At 47.3% G+C, this 22,364-nt stretch overlaps 1 protein-coding gene across 7 annotated transcripts in view; it reads right to left on the bottom strand.

Annotated features, from left to right (window-relative positions):
• Prox1 (prospero homeobox 1) overlaps positions 1-22,364 on the bottom strand; it is a 51,781-nt gene that overhangs the window by 13,628 nt on the left and 15,789 nt on the right. For all 7 annotated transcript variants that reach the window (XM_048439456.3, XM_048439457.3, XM_087906035.1 and 4 more), the window contains 2 exons: positions 21,555-21,662; positions 15,263-15,457 (listed from right to left, as the gene is read on the bottom strand). In XM_048439456.3, coding sequence (XP_048295413.2) covers positions 15,263-15,457; positions 21,555-21,662 — 303 coding nt within the window. The remainder of the gene's footprint in view (positions 1-15,262; positions 15,458-21,554; positions 21,663-22,364) is intronic.

Below are 22,364 nucleotides of genomic sequence, written 5' to 3'. Positions count from 1 at the left end.
GTCCCAGGGAGACAAGAGGGAGGCTATGGTCCCTGGAAAGGGATCAGAGGGAAGGACCTAGCTGGAGGGGGAGGGGGTGGCCACACTGTGATTGACAACACTCCATCTGTACACACCCCTCATGACAACAGCAGAGAGACACCTGGGCATTTCCTTTTGTTTCCTTATCTGAAGTGTGTCTGCTTTTGAAAAATTTAAATATTTAGAAAACTCAGAGCTCCACTATAAGATTTTGACACCTTTAAGATGTTGAGAGCACAGGAGACACAGAAAACATACCTTACCACTGTCTCTTCCTGCTAACAATCCAGGCGTGCATTTTAAACCATGTACACATCCCACTGTCAGCTCCGTGGACAGATGAGAAAATAATAAACTCATCTTTTCCACCCTCGCAGAAGAGTTGGTGCTAGCAACCCAGGAGCAGAATGAGTATGTTTTGGAAGGTTTTCCACACTTATTTTTGTGGGGCTGAAATCCAGTCCTCGAATAAACTGAAACAGCCACTTCACTTGCTCCTGCATGGGAGTCTGGAAGTGCTACGCTAGGAAACCATACTTATGATTTGCGGGGTGTGTGTGTGTGGGTTCTTCCTTCTCAAATTCTTCATCTATCTCAAAAGAGTGAGTCAGAGCTAGAACTGACAAAAATAAAACAAACAGCAAGAAAAGGCACCGGAAACTGAAACCAAGTATCTCTTTCCATCTTCCAGAGGTGCAGCGCAGAATACTGAGATCTGAGACACCACCAGAAACACTCTGCTGAGGCTGCCCCTGTTAGGCTGTGGTGGTAAAGGCTAGACCAAGATGACTCCACATCTACAGCCTTACGATTCTGTAGCTTCAGACACTGGAGGGATATCTCAGCCTACTTCGTGGCCCCCAGCAGAAGTCGGCAACCTAGATAAAGGGTGGCTCTCAGATACACAGGCTTCCTTCTTACAACTGTTTAACAATACAAAAGTCATGCTTGGCACAGGCACTGTCAAAGAGAAACTAACAGACCTGGCATGCAGGGCATAGCTAGACAACTCCTGTTCAAAACCCAACTTGAAGTCTACCAGATTTCTAGATGCCAAATGTTCTTGCCTTACGTAATAATCCCATGGGCACACCAGATATTCTTAGGGGGAGCTGGGCTTGACTCCCGGGTTCACCCCGCAATGTCAAACAGTTCCTCAGATGTAGCTAAGGCTGTCCAAGTTGATGGGGATAGAGGTAATAAGGCATACACAGAGACTGGCCCTATCCTGCTTTGATTAGGAAATTGAGAATTTCCTAAGAGTAAAGGCTTCATTGAGCCCGGCAGAGACACCTGCTTGCTTCACAATACACCTCATCCCTTGCTTTCACCTTCACATGGGAAATTGGGCACTGAACTGCAGACCGGTGGCTCTGCAGTGCTAACAAAACTACACATCAGGGCAGCCTAGGGTATGTGCCTCTGGTATCAAGACAAGCTGAGAGTTCTTGAGGTTAGCGTTCATGACAATTACAAGCTGAGGTGGTTAAAGCAAACAGAGCCAAGCTCGGTGCCATTCCTGGATAGAAGATTATCCAAAATCAACATGGCCTAATTCTCCGATGTTGTGTGAAGGGAAGGCTGGGGCACAGGTAATCCGCAGTGACTCCTGTCCTGCTGGACAATGCATTATGTGATGGCTTTCAGCAGCAGCCTTCCCTCCAGAAGCCAGCCCCACTTAGGCCAATATAAAGCCTGGTCTGCTTGTCCCGTGTTCCTGTGCATGGAACAGCATGAGCAAAGAAGGAAGATCCTAGGTGCAGAAGGGTAATGAGGACAGCCGCTTGCTCACGGTAAATACCAAAGAAAGCATTGACATGACACGAACTGGCAGGGACTGAGAGACCACCCATGGTGGGGTCTGCTGACAATGACTTAAGATACCCCAAATAATCTTCGGGTGGTTTGTGGGGAAGGAAAGATTAGCAGGCATAACTCCATCGCTTGATTTTGACTACAAGATCATTGCTCTGCCAGAGCGTTTTTGTTTTGTTTTTATATCTGGGGAATCCCATCCGTTCTTACTTCATGACTACGCTCTGCAGAACTGAAGGTGAGCTTGTGGAACTGACCTTCCATTTCCAGAGAGCTGACCAAACCCAGATCCAAGCTCTTTGGAAAAAAAGGCATCTCCCCTGAATACTGCATAGTTTTTTCCCCTTAACGTTATTACTGAACAGAGCAGTTTAGAAACAATTACCACAGCCTTGAGACTGTGACAAGGCTTCTATATCACACAATGTACATTCTACATTGTGAGATAACTTACAATATACAAGGAAGGTATAGACAGGCAGCATACTACGCCATTTGATATCAGGGGACTTGAACACCCGTGTAAGTGCTGAGCTCCACAGACAACAGTCCCATGTAGACACAGAGGGGCCACCTGTACCTCAAAAGACACAGATGAGATTCTGCTGACTCTGAAATCTCTCAAGAAACACTGATGGTTTGGGGAAGCAATGGGAGAGTTTCTAGGATAAACCACGGAGCATTTGGGGCCTGGGGAGACTCCTCCCAATACCTAAGGGAACTTGAGATAGTGCTGGGTGCATTGCTCCCAGGCACACCCAGAAATCTACACAAGATCTTCTCACAGATGTTCAAGTCACTGAAATGACAGATCTTTGAGAACGGTCTCTGTAATAAAGGAGAGGCAGCGGCCCCAAGACCAGGGCCTTTTATCTTCCTCCACTCCCCCCGGCGTCTGGTTATTTCTTCTCAGTGAATAGATTACCTTGTATTAACACTCACCGACTGCAGAAGATTTGAGCTGGCAATGGTAAGGGAGCCTTAAAGAAACAGAAGTTGGGTATATCAGCCCTAAGAAATGTGCAACACACAAACCCAGGAGGACTTGCTGCCTGCCCACAACACACCCGCACATATGGAAATAATCCCATTGCTGGCCTTGATGACTGATGGTCTTCAAGGGAAAAAACCCATCATGCTTTGCAACAGAGGCCGAACACTGCAAACAGTGCTAAATCTTCCTTGAAGGAGGGCGGGGATAGGATAGTGTGTTCAGGTGTTGAGGTCTGCAGCCCTCCCCGGTACACACAGATCCAGCCACATGGTAGAAACCCAGGTGAAGAGCCCCCACTTTCGTCTCATCCTATGGCCAGGTCAACCCAGTGAGCAGCGAGAGCGGCTGTGCCAAGTCAGTCAATCAACTGTTTATCAATTTGAAAAATTAGTCTCTATCATCCCAATAAGGGAATTTCCTCATCTCCAAGGGTGCTGTTGAAATCTGGATCTGCGAAGGCGGCCTTGGGAGGAAAGGAAAATGAGCACCCTGGAGACCCTCCCTGAGCTAATTAAGCTGGGCAGAGTCACATGGGTGGAAGTGGCCCCACGTGGACGCCATCTGGATTCCCAGGACCTCGGCGCTCATCGCTCATGGCTTTGAAGCACGAGAAGGGCTCCAGGGGCTTTGGGGAGAGAATGCAGGATGCCCTCCACTCTGCGGTGTTAGAGCAAGGCTGTGTCTACTCATGCCCCTTTCCAGGTGAGCGCCCAGGGGAGGCTAGCATGGCCAGAGCCTGAACCTGCGGCTCTCCTTCCTGCAGCCCTCTGCACTGCATCTCTGCCCTTCTCCTGGACCAGAAGCTCTCAGAGTCCCCAGGCAGTCCCAGGATGGCAGTGTCTTCACTGCCAGGACTGGGCAAGGCAGGAAAAACCACCTTCTTTCTGAAAACTAGTTTCGCATTCATTAGTTGACCCAGTTCTGAGGAGAGCTGTTTGGTGACTGCTGAGGGTCAGGAGGAAGTGATGCAATAATTGGCTATTGATGATGTAGCAATGATGAGGTTCTGTATGTGTACATGTGTGTCTGTATGTAAGTGTGTGGCGGGGCCGAAGGTCAACCTTGGGCGTCTTCTTCAACTGTTCTCCATCATATCTTAGAAAGGTTCCATAGCTTCATTCATCTATATAATTTTATTCCTTCTCATCCCTCTCCCTTGCCCCCCACCACCACACAGCCTTTTGAGACAGGGTCTTTAGCTGAACTTGGAGCCCAGTTCAACCAGATTGGTCAGGCCTCGGCCTGCTCTGCCTCCCCAATTCTGAAATACATCACTATTCAGTCTTATCCACCTCCCCAATGGTTCAGCTGTCTCCACTTTTGCTTCTCCCTAGCTCCCTGGGCTCCACAAACCAATAAGAGGACTTGTGCAGGGTTCACACTGTGCTAATAATCCCGTGTGGGTGCGCTGAATTCTCACAACCCTGAATACGTACGTCTCTGGAGCTGCATCTCCACTTATAGGTGAGAAAGCTAAGCACAGACCCTTGCCGACATTTCTAAGCTACCAAGCAGCAGAGCAGAGAGTGGGTCTGGACTTGACCGGTTACAGAGTGCACGTCTTTGAACGACTACACTAACGCTGGTCTAGCACCACTATGGCAGACATCCTCCAGAGAATCTTACTAAGATTTCAAGGTGATGCCTGATACAAAATGTTGGTTGCTTGTAAATGAACTTGCTACACATTACCAAATACAGAAAAGCCAACATGTCTCACCACCTCTGTCACTGCTACGGACTCATGTCCCAGACCACAGTTTTCATTTATGAACTCTGTGAGGACACACGGGAAGCAGGGTAGACCTGCCCACTCTTCCTCCTGTTTGGATATGTCCTGTGTGCACAACTCCATCTACCTGACTTGCCAAGAATCTGATAATCCTTTTTGAAATTGTATGGTCAGTGAGATCGCTTTAACCAATAAACTACTGAGGGGTTAGGAATGTAGAGCGCGAGCCTATCAAGTACAAGGCCCCGGGTTTGGTCCCCAACATAAGAAAATAGGAAGAGGTACTGAGATACATCGCCTAAGAACTCCAACTTCTGAGGATAAACTGGTAAAGCAGTCAACAGAGTGCCAATGGGCATGCACAAGGGACAGGCTTTGAACCGTGCCATGGCTACCCACACCAGGAATTCTGCCTTGTGGTTCAGTTACCAAAGTCATCCCTGGGAATACCACTACCAGGCGGAAACACATTGTACAGGGCAGCTAAAACGATCGGAGCAGCCCACTGACTGTATGTGATTAGGCTTTTAAAAAGGATTACCGCTCCTTAATCTGCAGAGGTGAAGACTACGGGGGAACAGTGCTCAAAGTCTAGGAAATCAGAAAGAAACAGAGAAAATGGCTGTGACCCTATCTGCAAATCCCCGAATTCTATCCCTCGACAGCTTCAAGGGAGCCACGTTCAGAGCCATCCACACAGCGGACTATTTTCACAGCAGGGAATAAATTTAGGGAATTATTATTTTGAGAAGTGGTATAGTCTGAGAGGGAGGTTAAGTTTGAAAACGTTTTAACAAGCCCTCGGGTGACCAAACCAAAGGATCCAGTCCTGGGAGGTCATCTGAAGAGTATGGATGACACATCCTAGTCCCTCCTGAGGTGCTCCTGCCCAGGGCTGACACGGGGCTGGGTGGTCCAGCGATCCTCCACCTCGTCAGCTGGACTGTTCATAAATATTCGGAACAGGGCTTATGCATGTCCTTGTGCCCCATTTTGGGATGTATTGGGGCGTCTCGGGAAACCACTACAGCACAACCACTCATTCTGTGCGGGGAGTTCGCCTTAGTCCTTACCACAGTCTTTGTCCCAAGATTCTGAATTAGAATTCAGGGAAATGGTTTGCCCATGAGCGCTGTAAAAATCCGATGTCTTTAATGATACCTTCAAGGAAAACTCACAGTTGCCGCTGTTCAGAGAGCGATGCTTACAACATGCTGCACTGTTGAGGGGGCTAAAAACCAGTTAACTCTCAATGGGGACACAAGAACACAGGCCAATTAATTCAAATGTAAGGGGGAATTAAACATACCAGTTATATAGTCGTCATCACAGCCCAAGATGTTAAGCTCCGGAATGGACTGAGGTTCCTGGAGGAGGAGCCAGCCCACCTTCCCAGACTGGGCTCTGCTAAGCACACAGGGTCTAACTTTCTAGAGGGAAGACAATCAGCTCCTTCCCCCAAGAGCCAAGCGTTAATCACTTCAAGCATCTAATAATAGGTGACTGTTTGGGGGATGGGGAGCTGGTCGCAGAAGGAGGGGCAGTAGATTATGGTGGGGGGCGGGGGTGGGGGGGCAAAGACTCTGAGTCCATTTAGAGAAAGGAAACTTTTAACAATATAGCCAGTTTTGGGATCACTGGTAGGATGAGGCACTAAGCAGAAGGGAGCACAGGGGGCATGGAAAGGGGGTGCTTGGGGCTGAGAAAAGAGAGGCTTCCCAGAACAAGAGATAGCTAACCACTCATGCTAACCTTGCCTGTCACACAAACTGGAAGGGATCCCTTCGTATCCCTTCAAATTGCAAGTCTCAAAAAAAAAAAAAAATCCCACACGTTAGTTCTGGCAGAGGGGAATCGTTCAGAGTCACTATTCATGTGGGGAGCACCAAAGCAGCAGAAGTGGGGAGGGCTGGGGTGGGGAGGGGTAAAGTGTCACCTTGCTTCTCCTTGTGGACTTGGGAGTGATCTGGGCAGGAAAACTGGGCCATCTGGAGTTCAGAAGTCGAGGGAGATGGGGGAAGAACCAGGAAGATGAACACACGTTCATCAGCCACACAAAAGAACGGAGCAGAAAGAAGCCTGGATTTGGGCACTCGCGTCTGGCAAGGAGGCCGGCAGCAGGGCTAATGAAGCATTTGCAGTGTGGGACCTGTGCCAGTGCAACAAAGATGTGCTGGGGCTCTGCAGATGTGCCAGGGCCCCCAGAGCAAAATAATGACATAATCACCAACAGTGTCACAGACCAGACTGTACACAAGGTGACAGGGGAGGGAGGCCTGGAATCCACACACACACACACACACACACACACACACACACACACAGAGGACTTTCCACGGCTGGCTGCAGCGGCTGTGGCCCTGAGGGCTGGGCTGGGGCCTGCCCTGTCTCAAGTTCCCAGGTGGAGTTGGTGTCCCTTTCTGCCTGGGTTCTCACCCAATTCCAGCGAGTGCCTATGAGGCAGGGAAATCTGAACCACTTTGGGGAGACTCGGAGTAAATGGCAGAGGCTAAAGGAAGACAGGCAGAGGGAGATGGAACTCCAGAGAACTGGGAGCGAACCTCTAATATCTGCAACTTCTGTTGTATGTGACTCTGGTCACAACCTAAGGCACAGGGGAAAGGAAAATACACAAGAAATAGTTTGGGGCAACCTGCAAGCGGGCAGACCACAAACTAACCACCAGCACACACAAAAAGGGGTAACCTCAAACTGGGGTTAAAATCAACGATTAAGCATGGGATGGAAGGCAGACAGGCCCTGTTCATGTTTTAAATAAGATCTCCCAGCAGGCCCTGTCACCTGCCCTGGTGGCTCTTGCTCTCAGTAAGGTGGGTGTGTTGGTACAGCTGTCTGGCTTTTAAGTGACTTTTGTCAGTCTGAAAGTGAAAGTCTGTTTGAGAGGTTGAAAGAACAATAGCTTGGAGCCCGGAAGAAGAACTCCCAGCACAAAGGCCTCCTACACCAGTGTCCCTTTTCATAGTGTCTCATGAAAGATTCATAAGGAGAACTTTAATTTTTTATGACCCCTTTTTGGTTTGACTATATTACTTGTGTCAACGCCCACATTCAGGTTCTCCTTAAATACCAAAAAGGTCTGCTGTGACAGTGTTTCCAAAGAGTCACAGGGACAGAGGCAGCGGCGGCAGCCATCCGGCAGGCCTGTCCAAACAGAATCACTAGGAGGGACACAGATTTCTTTTCAATATGGTTCCCGTCAGCCTTGAAGCTGCCACGTGCTCTGCACTGTCGATATTTTAAACCTTACTAATTTGCTAGCTCAACTCTTCGGAAGAGCGGTTATATTTGTTTTTCTTGGCTTCACCCTACTTAACAGAAAAAACCCAGCCTAATGATCAGCCATAGAGAGTTCTTCTTTCTTCCCAGTAGCGCTTCTACCTTCCATCGTTACTTTGTATCTCGGCCAAAAGTGGGAGGGGGCTGGGGAACAGATTGTATTTGTTTTTTTGTCATGTCACCAAACAGCCCTGGAGATTGGCTTAAGGCAATCTTGGAGGGTGAAGCCCGATTTTAAAACTAGAATAATCTACTTTCAAGAGTTAAACTCCGATGCTTCACCCAAAAAGGCTGTTTGCGAAATAGTGCTGCCAACTCAGACGGGTGGATTGAAGAGACACGAACAGATGACGGTTAGACATTCTGCCCTGTGACTGACAAGGAAGCCAGTTGTGAAAGCTAAATACTACCCTGTGGGGGACAATGAGAAGATTGGATTTGAAATTGTCATCCAGGTGAAAGGGGAGGGGCAAGACCCAGCAAACTCTGGGTTTGCTATGGGAATCTGTTTAATCCAGGCCACATACTCAGGCTGGCTTTCAATGTGGTGTCAGAACTTCTCCAGACATTCAATCCAGGATAGATGGAACACAATAGCTACATCGCACCAAAAGCGGCAGCTACCACCAGCGGCTCTCAGAAGGGAACATGTGCTCTCCGTCCTACTGATAACCCTTTGTGGGATGAAGGAAGGGGCGAGGCCAAGAGGACCCCACGGCAGACAATAGCCCCCTCTCCACACTGTCCTCAGACTTTGCTCGTCGTCCAAGGATAATTAATTATGAAGGCCTGAGGGGTAGGCCAGAGCAAGAGAAAGCCCACCACTGCCCCAGCACCCCAGCCGCCACCTCTGTGCTGGCTAAATGCTTTGCCTATTGGGGTACAGCCGCCAGGGAGCCAACAGATCACGGGGAGGGGTGAGCAGGAGAAAAGCAAAAGATTTTTTTGTATGTGCGTCCACCCTTGTATAATTCCATTCTCACTGTGAACTCATCCATACACAAAACACAAGGACAATTTTTTTTTTTAAGAGAGAAAGAGCCACAGGGTAGGTTACAGTCAGAAATGGGCTCTCGGTGGTGTGTTAAAAAGATGGTCTTTTCACCAAATCGTTTCACAGAGGCAAAACAGACAAACACAAAGAGTTGAGAGTTTTTCTCCTACATTAAATGGAGTAACTGATAAGGTCAGACATGTGATACCTAAAGACACGGATCCACGAACTCTTGAAGTCAAAGGGCCTCTGTGCGCCGAGGCTCAATCTTTCAAAGGAAACAGATCACAGAACTCCACTGAACCCCCTTTAAACTTTATGAAGCAGGAGGGGAAAAAGCTCTAAGTAGGGAAGCTAGACAGAAGAGCCTTGAACTATTTTCTGAAGGAGAGATGAGGCCTCCCTAGGCCGCCACAAAACACCTTTTTTTTTTTTTCTAAAGGCTCCTCTGAACTTTGATATGTGCCAAGACACTGCTATTGAAAGCTGTATAATTACGTGCTATAGCCACTGTAGAAAGTGCTTTGTTCTCCAACAAAGGACAATGAGCACAGTGGAGCGACATTACACACTATCTTTTTCTTTAAGAATGTTCGTTCCGAGAGGTCATGGGACGCTATCACTAATAAAGCTGTTGAGTAAGGGGGTTTAAAGTTGTCCTCTCACTGTGCTTGAATGTAGCCCAGTGACAAAAAGAGACGTGGGGAGCTTAAAAAATGCAATATTGCCAAACAGACCATAAATCAATGGACCCCTTGCTTCATTATACTGATGAACACTTTGAATCTCAGAAAAAGCAAAGAAACGGAGCCTTGCACTGGGTGAGGGTGTGCCCTTCGGCCCCACTTCCAGCCTGCTGCTCACTCTCCCCTCCCTTCCCCTCCTCTCCTCTCCCCTCCCCTCTCCTATTTCGAGTGATCATTCTGTGGGTACCTTCCCAGTCAGCCATGTGTGTACGTGTATTTAGGGATCATTTATTCAGTCTCTTAAAAGATCAATTTGGCTTGTCACCAGTGAGACTGGCACAGGAAGGAATGAAAAGTGTTTCTCCTCCTCCTTGCCACCCACTAAGAGTGTGTTGTGTAGAGCTTGTTCAAATGGCTTGGTGGCTTTGAGGCCAAAAGATAGCAATAGCGGTAAAGGGTTTTCAGTCATGCGCCAGTTAGCTAAGCCATCGCTCATGTTTAAGTATCTATTTGGAGCAGAGGGAAGGGCTTCCAAATTCCACCTGTCTTCCTGCTTCTTTATAGAAAGGCTTCCAAACTTGCTCACTCTGCATGGACTGGCTGGAAGCAGGAACAGACTGGGTAAGGAAAAGTTCAGTACATGCCGAGGGGTACAGTGGTGGAAGGGTCTCTTGGGGGGAGACACGCTTTCATTTTCAACGTCCAAGAAGAAAGTGAGAAATTACATAAAGAAGTACATAGACGTACCCCTCTTGCCTGTCAGGTGTCATTAGAGAAATGTCAAACCCACAGGCTCTGTGACGGATATACCCGGTGACATGCTATGCCTATCGCCACCGTAGGAAGTGGCATTTACCAGCCCACTAATGAATGAATCAAGTTCCCGGTTCTATTTATTTCTAAGCCTTCCAGCCTCCAACCTGAGCCCTTAGCAAGGGGCAAGGGAGATTAGTCGGTCTCATTGGGAACTTGGAGTCTGCCGACGGGCTGACTAGCCACTTGAGGGGCCTGTGAGGGGCCTGGCTTTCCACAGTGGAATTACCTCATGATACCCACTGAGAAAGTGGGCCCCATGTGCCGGGTGGCAGTTATCACATCTTCTCAGTTCATATTCATGTCACCCCAAGTCCCCATTCTCCACCTCATCCTGTCCTCTGAGTTGCACCAAGGCAGCATCCACACCTTGGCTTTCTAGGCTCCAGAAAGAGCCGGATTAACCTCTGAGTCATACGGGTTAGGCACCCAGCTTGGATTCTTCAAACTGGTAAACTGGATTTGGGAACTAACAGGCATCATTGCCTTTCTCCTCCCACAGTGGAGGGGGAAACAAAAAAGCAATAAGATCTGACTTCATTGGCCCCTGAAGTCAGAAGTATGGGTATGATTTAACAACTAGAAGGCAATGCCAAACCTCCCTTCCCTGCCCATAAAAAAAAAAAAAAAAAAATCTTTTGGAACCCCTTCCAAGCGAAGTGAGAATAAAGCATGGAGCTATCCACATCACACCTGGAAAGATGGATTTCTTGCTGCCAATCACATTACACGGGAGAGGCAGGATGCTGCTGAGATTGCACACCTTCTCCCTGCAGGTCTCTAACTCCAGCTAGAAACGACACACCCCAGGCTATGGAGCCGGCTCCCCTCCCCTTGGTACAAACCAAAGACGGCACTGCTTTCGTCCTTCAGTTCTTCCACGCTCCCCTGGGCTGTCTCAAACTCTCAACACCCTGAGTTTGTATGCCGTGCCAAGAGTCCTGGCTATTGGGAAAGCTGATACAAAAGGCAGAGTAAGCTCTCCGGTCACTTCTTCTGAGGGTCAGGGAGAACAGAAGCCTGCAGGCCACTCCCTCCTGCCCGGTGACAAACCTTCCTCATCGGCAGGCCAGGAAGGGGCAGCCTCTCCTCTGCAGGGCCACCAGAGTCAGAGACTGAAGGAGGTTGGTGCTAAATAGTGACAGAGGATACAGGCTGGAGGGTGGCACCCAGGGCCTCCCAAAAACCAGCAGCAGGAGACAGAAAAGAAGAAAGAAAACGTCCTAGTACTGAAGGGGAAAGTCAGAGGAAATCTCTGCTCCTGGTCTGGTGCATGGGTCCCATCCACCTAGAATAACCTAGAAACAATCCAAGCTTTGCCTTCATTGTTCTGTTTCTATGCCTGTCACTGCTAGTGCCCCCAGCAGGAAGTTAAAGTCATGAATCCCCCCAAAGGAATATCAGTAAACAGTCAACAGGTGCTAGCCATTTTATTACTGTTATATACAACTGGTGAGAAAGTGTGTGTGTGCACGCATGCACAGGCACATCTATGTTTGCTTGTGTGGGGACATGTACACATGTGCATGTGGCAGTCGGAGATTGGCACCTCACATTTTGCTCTATCACCCCCCCCCATCTTATTTTTAAGACAAGGTCTCTCACTCTCACTGAACCTGGAGCTCATGGCCCCTGGGCTCCAGCCATCTGCCCTCCCACTCCCCCTTCCCTCAGCTTTGACATGGGAGCATGGGATTAGAACTCAGGTCTTTGTGCTTGTCTGGCAAACATTTTACCAACTGAGCCATCTTACCAGGCTTAGCAGAATTTTAATATGTAACCTATAAGATGTTGCATGGTTTGGGCAGCTAACAGAGGGATAGCCTATTCCTTTGTACTGACTGGATCTCTGAGTATCACAGAGATGTAACCCCTGTCTCTAGTACGCCTCATCTCTGTTTAATGTTCTGGAGACAGAGACTACGTTCCCACCTTCTGCTCTAGCTTATGCTGAAGTTCCTGGGCTATTTTAGTTGATGTTAAGAAGAGAGACTTCAATGCAAGAGTGAAGCTGTGTACACTATCACCCCAGGCATTCGGCAAGAGGTGCCGGGGCTACTTTTGGCTCGCAGCCACAGCCCACACTGGCAAAGCTGCAGAGATAAGAACAGTGGCTTTTTAAGCATCTCACTAAAGCAGTGACCTCCATGCTCAAAGGCACGGAAAAGGAGGGACCCCTTATCTGAAGCCTTGTAAGTCAATGTGCCAGACTCAGAGGCTGTGTTAAAATATATTTAGTGTGTATGTGTGTGTGTGTGTGTGTGTGTATGTGCACACACATTAGTTTGTGTGTGCGCGAGTAGATCATGCTGGAGTATAAGCTGCCGAGTCTTGCTTTCCACGTTTCTGGAAAGAACCCATGTTTGTTTCTTGCTGTTTTTTGGTTTTGTTTCTAAGTGAAGAAGGAACCGGCCTCAGAACAGTCCAATAACTTGCCCAAAGTCACATGAGAAGTGACAGGATTCCTGCCTAGGCCCCGCTCTCCTCACAGTGGAGCAGTCTTAAAATAGACTATGCAGATAAAGGAGAGGTGGCCTGGCTGGAAATGGATTTGATTCACAGAGAGAGAGCTATCAGATGGTAATCATATGAAGGAGGCTTTGGATGCTGCTAAACGGAGCCGCTTGCTGGGTACCTCTTGACGCCCGTGTCCCCTGCTTGTGCCGTTCTGCCCCCTGTGCTGGGAATAGGGATTAAATTTCAGCAGGTAGGTTTAAGTGCCCTGAAGATCCCAGTGTGCATTTAAAGGGCCTGTCCCTTCTGGCCCGAGATCAGAAACTGCCTCATGAACACTGGGTAGTCTTTTTATGGAGACTGAGGCACCTGCCCAGCGTGTATTTGTTAGAATATAATGTGATTAATTCACTGGTGTGCAGCAGTAGCTCCTGGGGCAGAGTCTTGGAAGAGAAGGAACAAGAAGCTAAATTCTTACACAAGATTTCCTCAAATATCTAGCTACTTGTAATGACTTCAGCTTTGGAAGGCAACATTGTTGTTGCTGCTGTTGTTTTTTGAGGCAGGGTTTCTCTGTGTAACAGCTCTGGCTGTCTTGGGACTTGCTTTAGACCAGGCTGTCCACCAACTCCCATATCCAAGTGCCTCTGCCTCTCCAGTGCTGGGATTACAGGCATGTGCCACCACACCCAGCCTGGAAGGCAACATTTGCTTATATTTTGTCCACACCTTCAACCAATGCACTGAAAACAGAAGGCAGCTAGAGGGCTCAGAGGATAAGGTAGTGACCTTGCAGCCAAGCTGGTGCGTCTGAGTTCCTTCTCCGGGATTCATGGGAGGAAAAGAGGAGAAGTGACTCCCGCAGTTGTCCTCTGGCCTCCCCACTCTCTCCACCTCTCTCTCTCTCTCTCTCTCTCTCTCTCTCTCTCTCTCTCTCTCTCTCACACACACACACACACACACACACACACACACACTAAATAAACAAATAAAAAGATAGTGGATTTGAATTCCAAGAACTCCTATTTTTAACGCATTCAGCAGAAGAAAATCTTTCAAACCGTTCAAATTTTCAAGGAAAAATTTTGACTTCCCCTTTGTGAAGCTTGCATGCCCCATTCTTTACAAGCTCAGAAACTGATCTGCATTGCCCAGAACAACAGGAAGGAGAGCTGGAAAGGAATGAACAGGCAGTGAGAATATACTACAAGGGAGAGGGTCAGGTCTCTCTACAGACAAAGCCAGACCATGGGGGTTCCTCTTTCCCTTGACATAAAGAAGTTTCTGGGTATCCCTGGGTACTTATCTATAGGAAGAAAACAAGAATACTAGCATAAGGTCCCTCAAATTCCTGCCCTTACAGTGGCACAGCATCTAGCCAGGAAGATTTAAAGAATGATCACCATTGTCAAGGCACAGCTGGTATGGTCTACCCTCTTCCTGGGGGCTGTCTATAGAAGTCCCACCCCACCCCACCCCCACCTATTGTTGCCCAGACCAGCAGGGTTCAGCAAATGCCTTTGTGAGCATTGGGAGCTTGTTCTTATGGTCTCATACAGTCATCACGTCCATGACAACTGTTTGTCAGGACTCCGCATCAGCCCATAAAGAAACACCTGACTTGCAGCCCACACACCTTTCATTGTTGCACGAATATGGTTTCCTGGGAATTGTCTGTGTCGCTTCGCACGCGTCTAGAATGTACCCATATGTAAGAGGAATGCACAAGTTACTCATCCCTCCCCAAAGCAAACCTAAATAAAAACCAAAGCCAGGCTGGCGAGATCTCTCAGCGGGTCAACATTCTTGCCACAATGCCTCAAGACTCCAGTTCGATTTCTGGGATTCACACGGCAGAGGGAGAGAACCGACTCCCACGGTTGTCCTCTGAACTTCATGTCCTCTGAACTTATGGTTCAAGTACAGTTCCCGTACCCCCCCCCCACTCAAGGCCACACATTTGTGGACACACACTAAACAAATACATAGAAATGCAACTAAAAATTTGTAAGCAAAAAAAAAATGAATCTTTTGAAATATGCTTAGTACATTCTCACGCCACTTCCTCCCAGGAAGGAAATAGGTGAAGGTGGAAATCACGGAGTCACTGACCCACCATTTCTAGACTCCTTAAGCAGACACTTTTCCAGTTACATTGCACACAGTCTGTACCCTACATTTCAGCGGGTACCCCACAACATAATGAAATCATCCTATGATTGTCCTTTGCTTCAGACGTTTTAGTTCTCATACCTGCGGTTCCTTCCACGTAAACTGAGATGGGGGTGGAAATGGAATGGCTGTGGTGAGACACACGATTCTCCTGATTGCCTGGCATGCTACCATACATGCTTAAGTAAGAAACCATCGCAAAAAAAAAAAAAAAATCTTTCCCAAAGAGCATGAAAACAAATAACGAAAAAGGAGGCGACCAAAGCCCAAAGACTGGCTCCTACCTCAAAGTCATTTGCTTTGTTGTAGTGCATGTTGAGGGCTCGGTACAGCTCACAGTCTCTGGTGATGGACAGCTCTTCGGTGCTGGTGACCCCATCGTTGATGGCTTGACGCGCATACTTCTCCATCTGAATATAGTAAAACTCACGGAAATTGCTGAACCACTTGATGAGCTGGGAGGTAATGCATCTGTTGAACTGTTAAATTTAAATGTTGAAAACGGTGAGCATGCGGCTGCTCTTTTGTTAGCTGACTTCGCGTAAGGATCAGTATCAGAAGCAATTTTAATGTTTCCCTCCCCATTTTACCTGGAAAGCGAGGTGGTAAGTGCCACCAAAATGGTGGCAAGAGGAACAACCATTCTCACAGAGTATTCAAAGGTATACTCATGACAGAAACCACACCACTGCCCTCGCTCAACACCACGCAAGTGGAGAAGCCATAGTCTAAGCAGGATTTTCCACGGATGGGTTATCTTTTATTTACAGAAAAACCCCCTGCTCTACCTTCAGCAGAGGGCAGGCATCTGCTTACTGCATGGAGACCCACTGGAGCCAGAGTCCTAGGCAGAGCTGGTCCTTCCAAGCTCCACTATGACGTCAGCAGCAGCCGGACGTGTGTGTGTGTGTGTGTATGTGTGTGTGTGTGTGTGTGTGTGTGTGTGTGAGAGAGAGAGAGAGAGAGAGAGAGAATGGGTGTGTGTATGATTGTATGTAATTGTGTGAGACTGTGTGTGACAGTGCGAGTATAGGTGTGCAGGTGTGTGTGTGTGTGTGTGTGTGTGTGTGTGTGTGTGTGTGTCTGTAGATTGAAGACAGGCCTCATGATGCTGGATACATGCTCTACCCTTGCACTATATCCATAGCCCTGTGTATATATTTTAAATAAGAATTTCTATCACTACGTGGCAATCGTATTCAATGAGGGAAACCTGCTTTTCTCTAAAATGGTAAGACTGGTTTGTGCATAGGTTTTGGTGCTGGGTGACCCGATGTCCACGTCTCTGTAATCCATCCATTTTAGAGTGTGCCCACAGAATTTACTTCCAGTGTGGTCTGGGGAAACCCTGATACCTGTTCCTGTGCTCTCTGCAGCCAGGACTTGGAAGGCCCATGGCCCCTTCCCTGGCCGGCCTTGTTGTCTGGGAGGCGTGGTTAAGACACAGTTCACAGATGGCAGAGACAGGACCTTTATTACGTTTCTTTTTAAATGCCACGTTACTATAGCATGATTGGGCTTTAAAAGTCTGTTTACCCAGGTTTCCCAACAACCTTTGAAATGAAGATGTCTTCCTGGACGGGCAATGGTCCCATCCTTATTGACTGCTTTCCTCATGAAAAGGACAGGTGTGTCCTAACTTGCCAAGTCAGAACCAATAAATCCATCGCTTTCTACAGGTCAGGCTGACAGACACCCCTGCCTTTTGCCATTAGGTCCATTCCCTTCCCTGGGCCCCCAGAAAAGGGAGTTCATCCATCAAATATCAACAAGGAACACTTATCAAACCCTGGCCCTGAGAATCTCCAGGCTGCAAGAAGCTGACAGCTAAAGTGTGTGGGGGGCTGTAATTACGGCAGAAAGTTGTTTCTCTACCAGCACAGATAACCAGCGAATGAAAATTTATGGCGGAGAATAGAAGTCAGAAGGAAACAGAAGCAGGGGACTGGTGTTCCTCCCAAAAGGCCATCTTGCATCCTAATTGCCGTGGAGTTGCAAGGGCCCTTACAGATAATTGAACAGAAAATGATTAAGTCATCAGCAAACCGCTTCTGCTTGCAAGAGTTCAAACATGTACTTAACCTGTCCAAGAATTATATTTTCACTCTGTGTGCCTGCTCTGTCTCCGTTCAGCCTCGCGGGGAACCCGATTAGAAAGACAACTGAAGGACCCCCGTTATCTGATCTTCTGGTGGCCGATTTCAATAGAACTTAAACCCATTACGATTTGCTGAACTTGGACTTCTTTCCATCTTATCTGAGCAGTAAAATACACTGTCCAAATTTCCAGACACTGAGATAAGGCCTACAGGCCCCCGTGACGGCTAACTGTTCCTTTTTAATTCTTTTAGAACAAGAAACAAAACACTACAAAATGATAGCAGGCTGGGCACTGGGGAATGAAAATTGCTTTGACATGGAGATTAGGCCTCTGTATTGTTACAAGACATTGTCTCATATGGACAAGAGTACTGTAGGGGGAAAAAATAGAGGGGCATTTTTTTTTCTAGAATGGTCATGAATGACCTAATGGAGGGGGACAAAAAAGTAAGTGCGCTTGCCATTATGAACGAACGGGACATAAAGGGAGATTTAAAGTGTATTGTTGGAGGCTGGAAATACCAGAGAGAGAGAATGGGCAGAAACAACAGACTCCAAACACGAGATAGGCAAACTGAGCCGTGTCCACAGCTCCGAGAGCGGGGCTTTCGCCGCCACCAAGGGGAAACGCAACGTGTTTTGCTTTCTGTTCCTGACTAAGAGCAAAACGCAAGCAGCCTGCTCTCTAGATCTTCATGTGGAAGGAGGAAAAGAATTCAACTTTAAAAGAGTTAATTCCGCGTGCTCTGTGTAGCGCTTTACGAGCAAAGGATCAATTGTTCTATAAAGGCAAGCTCTGTAGTGTGCTAATGTGTTACTGCAAAAACTAATCGCTTCAATAAAGAGGCTGTGTTTCCAGAGTGTACGAGCCTCTGTGACTTTGATTAATACTTCCCACGGGACATCTCAGCCTCAATATGGGCTGGAGAAACTTCCTAAATATTCAATGAGCATGGTCAAAAGATGTATAAAACAAATCAACCTGACACCTTAATCCGGCTAGGCAGCAGTTGACTCAAGGGGTGGAGGGAACGAGATACATCATTTAACACGGCAGGCTTGAAAGGCTGTGAACGCCTGCTCCTCAAAGCTGAGATGACACCGAATCTGTTGTGCTTAGTGGTCTAGGAGTTATTGGTGTGTATGTTAAAATCACCCAGTGGTGACTGGGAAGCCAGGGAGGCCCTTCCACCCTGGCATCTCTTGTACAATTCACAAACTTGTTCTCAATGGACCTGAGAACAGGATGAGGAGAGCTGTCTGTGAAGTGTCCTTGGGAGGGAATGGAGTCTCCGAGAGAACACAGAACTCTCGATTCTCACTGGAGCAGTTAAGCTAAGGTGGCCCAGGATTTGTCTCTCGTGTCCATCATCCCTGCACAGCATCTCTGAGGGCCTATGGCCCCCTTCTAACTCTTCTCCTGGGTGACTGAGTGCACCTACCGCCTTCCACAGTGGGAGCTACTTGGGAATGGCCAGCAGTGGTCCAGGCCTGGAGGGAGATAGGAAGTTATGTGCCTCACTTGGTTTCAGCTCACCTTCAGAAGGAGAAGCTCAACCCAGCACCTGATCTCCAGCCATGGCTATGGCAGACATCTTGTGAACATCTAACTCAAGAAATTAAACGGTTTCTGTATGCACTGTTTCTCCTGCTTGTTTTCATGGCAAAACTAACGCATAGTCACTATTTGAAGTGGAAAAGACTCAACAATTTGAAAGAGTATATCTTATTTGGGTTAGGACTTTTTTTTTTAAATGAATGTGCCAAACCAAGTGATGTATGTCTTTTTCAAGAAATATAATCAAGTGGTATTTCTGATAAAAGTCTAGAATCTCTTTGTCAATTTCTAGGGGTCTCTCAGTTCTGAAATGGCTTCTTGAATCTTAACTATAGTAAAACTTTGCCCTGTGTATCCATACATAGCACAGAATCTGTTTCTTTTAGCCTTAAAAAGAAACAGGTAATGACTGTATGTAGATATATGTGATCAGCGTAACAGACACATGCTTGTACATGAGCAGGGAATCAACAAGACATGGAGTCACCGAGCTTTCGGGAACTTGGGCTGCTCTGCACTGTCTTCTCAAAGTTCTGGAGTGCTTCGTTTCCATTGGCTCCTGTGCTCATCACCCAAGCATCGCTCTCATAAGCTCAAGGAATACAAATTCATTTATTACTAGCCAAATTGAGAGTTGTAATTAGGAAACTTAAAAATGGATAATTCATTTCAAAAATGAAAGAGAGATGACCTTTGGTGGCCTTCTGCTGTGGGTCACACAGGCTGCTGTTGCCTTTCATTACAGAGGGTAATTATTATTCAACTAAACTCACACAGACTTTAGCCGCTATCCCTCCTAGTGGGGTTAAAGTATGGATAGAATTTATAATTGAATATTAGTGCATTTAAAAATAAAACATTTACCTAGGTATTTTATCATGGCTTGGGCAGAGTAAGTGAGTCCATGTGCAGCTGACTCACTGGCTGCATTCTGAGGGAACGAGAAGCTTCTTTTCCTCAGATTTATCTTAGTCCCTCGGCATTCATGCAAACACACAGAACTAGGACATTATTAATGTCCGTATCTACTCCTGAGTAGTGCTGTTTGACTCAAAATGGTTTGGGTTTTCTATCCCCACACCCTGGGAGGCTCATTTCGCTACGGTGTGACCAGTGTTTAAAAAGTTCTTTGGTCTGTCTCTGAATGGAAGGTGCTATAGAAAAACATATGAGACAATGTCATAACATTATAAAAATGCGACAGATCATGGCATTTTTATATGAGAGGGCTGAACCAGGAGGTAACAGGACACATGCATGTGTGCACATGGCACACACAATTATAACCCTCCTTGTCTCCTTTTTAGAGCCAAAGTCAGGTTGGCCAGCTTCTAGAAGGCTTTTAGGCATATCCAACTGACAACCAAGGAGAGCTACGAATGTAGGCAAGGTTACTAAAAACATTATGAAAATTAATTTTGTGACGTGTGTGTTTATCATTACTGCTAAACTAAAACTCAGGTCTTGAGTAGGAACTTTGAAAATGGCAATGCCCTGTCCCAGTGTCAAAAGGTTGGGCATGCCTGTGAATGAGACTCACACTGGCCAGCTCTCAACCGCTTGTTCCAACCAATAGGTCCACTGTAGAGCGCCACCCACCAAATCCACGTTCTTTCCCTGACCCCCTATGGCACCAGCCTTTTGTGTGCCTATGGTTCCTTTCCCAGCCTTAGGCTACTTTCCCCATCCTGTCCAGTTAGTTGGATGAGGAAAAGAACACACCTCCCACTTAAGCAACACAGCAAGAGAGAAAAAGCTGAAGTTAATACACACTTCAGAAGCAAACAGGAAGGAAAACAAAACTTCTCCTTTAAGGCCAAATTAAATATTAGTGACAGAAACCAACATGAACTGGCCTGCCAAAATGCAGCCGCAGGCTCAGCTTGGGCCTGAGATGCAGGCAAGCCATGAGTGAGGGAGAGTTGGAAAACAAGCACATCTTGGTGGCTTGTGAGACCTGGGTTGAAGAAATCAGAACTTGTATACACTGAGGTAGGCAGGGGAAGGGTTGGGGGGCCCACCCAACCCCCCGAAACCCAACTCAACTAATGTAATGTTTATCAAATTCCTTAGATAATGATACCGTGAGTGCCATTATAATCACCAAAGCCCAATCTATGTTTTAAAAAAGTTATACACGATTAGCACAATTCCAAGTTGATGCAGATAATTACTTTAAACCCACATACAACACACATACAAGCACATGCACGAGCACACACATGCACACACACACACACACACACACACATGCACATGCATGCACACACCCCCAGAGAGAACCAGGAGGTCCCAGTATTCTGCAGAATGAGGGGGGCTGCAGCTGTAGGCCGACAGCTTTCATATCCTCATTTGAATAATGTGTCCTGAATCTGTCACTTTATTCATTTCCCCTTATGCTCCGTGTACTCTACATCAACAACAAATTAAGTTGTAAATAAGAGACAATCATCACTTTTGTTTCTAAGCAGCTACTGCATAGAGAATTTCAGCGTTCACTCCTTTCGACAGGAGGCGAGGAGGTGCTGAGAGTTAGCGTTCAGAGGCACACATACAGAGAAACCAACAAAAACAGAAACAGTTTACTGATGCAGACGGGGGTGGAATTTTCCCCCTGGAACATCCAGACATTACCAAGAGAGATTTCATCCAGGGAACTACTAAAACACGTAAAGACAGAGGCAAAGTCTCCTGGACCGCACTGGTCACGCATGCGACGTGGGAAACAACCTCAGGTCTTAATAGACAAGTGGTACTTTTGCTTCGCACCTTTAGAGGAAAAGGACAAGCATGGCCAACCATCCACGCCCAGGCATCAGCAGAAGTCGACCCCACACTCATCTCCATTAACTCCCAAGAGTCCAGACCACGGCTGCACCCACAGACAACGGAAGAGGGGGAACAAAAGCGGCCCCTACCTTCACATCAGAGAAGTAGGTCTTCAGCATGTTGGAGCTGGGGTAGCGGGTGTAAAAGAACATGAGCTTTGCCTTTTTCAAGTGATTGGGTGACAACCCTTCCTGCATGTAGGATGCAATCAGTTAAGGCACAAACAAGGTTAAACAAAAGGGGTTATCCCTCCTGTCCCCATCTCCACACATACTCAGAGAGCCTGGAGATCCCACAAGCCTGGGAAAGCTGGGTGGTCATCCATATGGGTTGTGGAATCCATCACTAACTGGCCACCTTGCTCTCAGAATGCTCGCTGCCTGTCTTGGATTGCCGAAGGGAATGGTTAGGAGGCTCAATCGGTGGCGTATTCTTGGCTACTTCCTGATGAGGATGGCCAAGCCCTCCTCCTCCATTTGAAGTCCAGTATGCTATCCATACAATTCACTTGTTGCTAAGGAGACGGACCAGCCTAACACCACTGCCGGAGGCTTACGTAGGAGCCATGCTCCTTGTCTGCAGTTCCATTCTGTTTGCCTTTACTGCAGTTTGCCTCGGGTCATCACACCGACCTAGGCAGAGCTACACAGCACGTTATTCTGCACATGATCATGCAAGCCCCATGTTCCCCCTCGTAGCAGTCACAGCGAGGCTTCAAGACTCAGTTTCTTCCTATCTTATTTCGATCGTCTTTGAACTGTTTCTTTTAATGGTAATTCAAGCTTGGGAGGGGTAGTCTGGCAGGACAGAGCAAGGAGTGTGGTGTTGCTTTTGTTAAGGCAATGGTTCAACACCAAATACAATTTGCCCATCCTGGATTTATAGTTAACTCCTTTGAG

This window comes from Myodes glareolus, chromosome 5 (assembly GCF_982192425.1).
Source record: "Myodes glareolus chromosome 5, mMyoGla1.1, whole genome shotgun sequence".
NCBI classification, from domain to species: domain Eukaryota; kingdom Metazoa; phylum Chordata; class Mammalia; order Rodentia; family Cricetidae; genus Myodes; species Myodes glareolus.
Note: the sequence above shows the minus strand (reverse complement) of the source record. Positions and strands in the feature narration are given on the sequence as shown.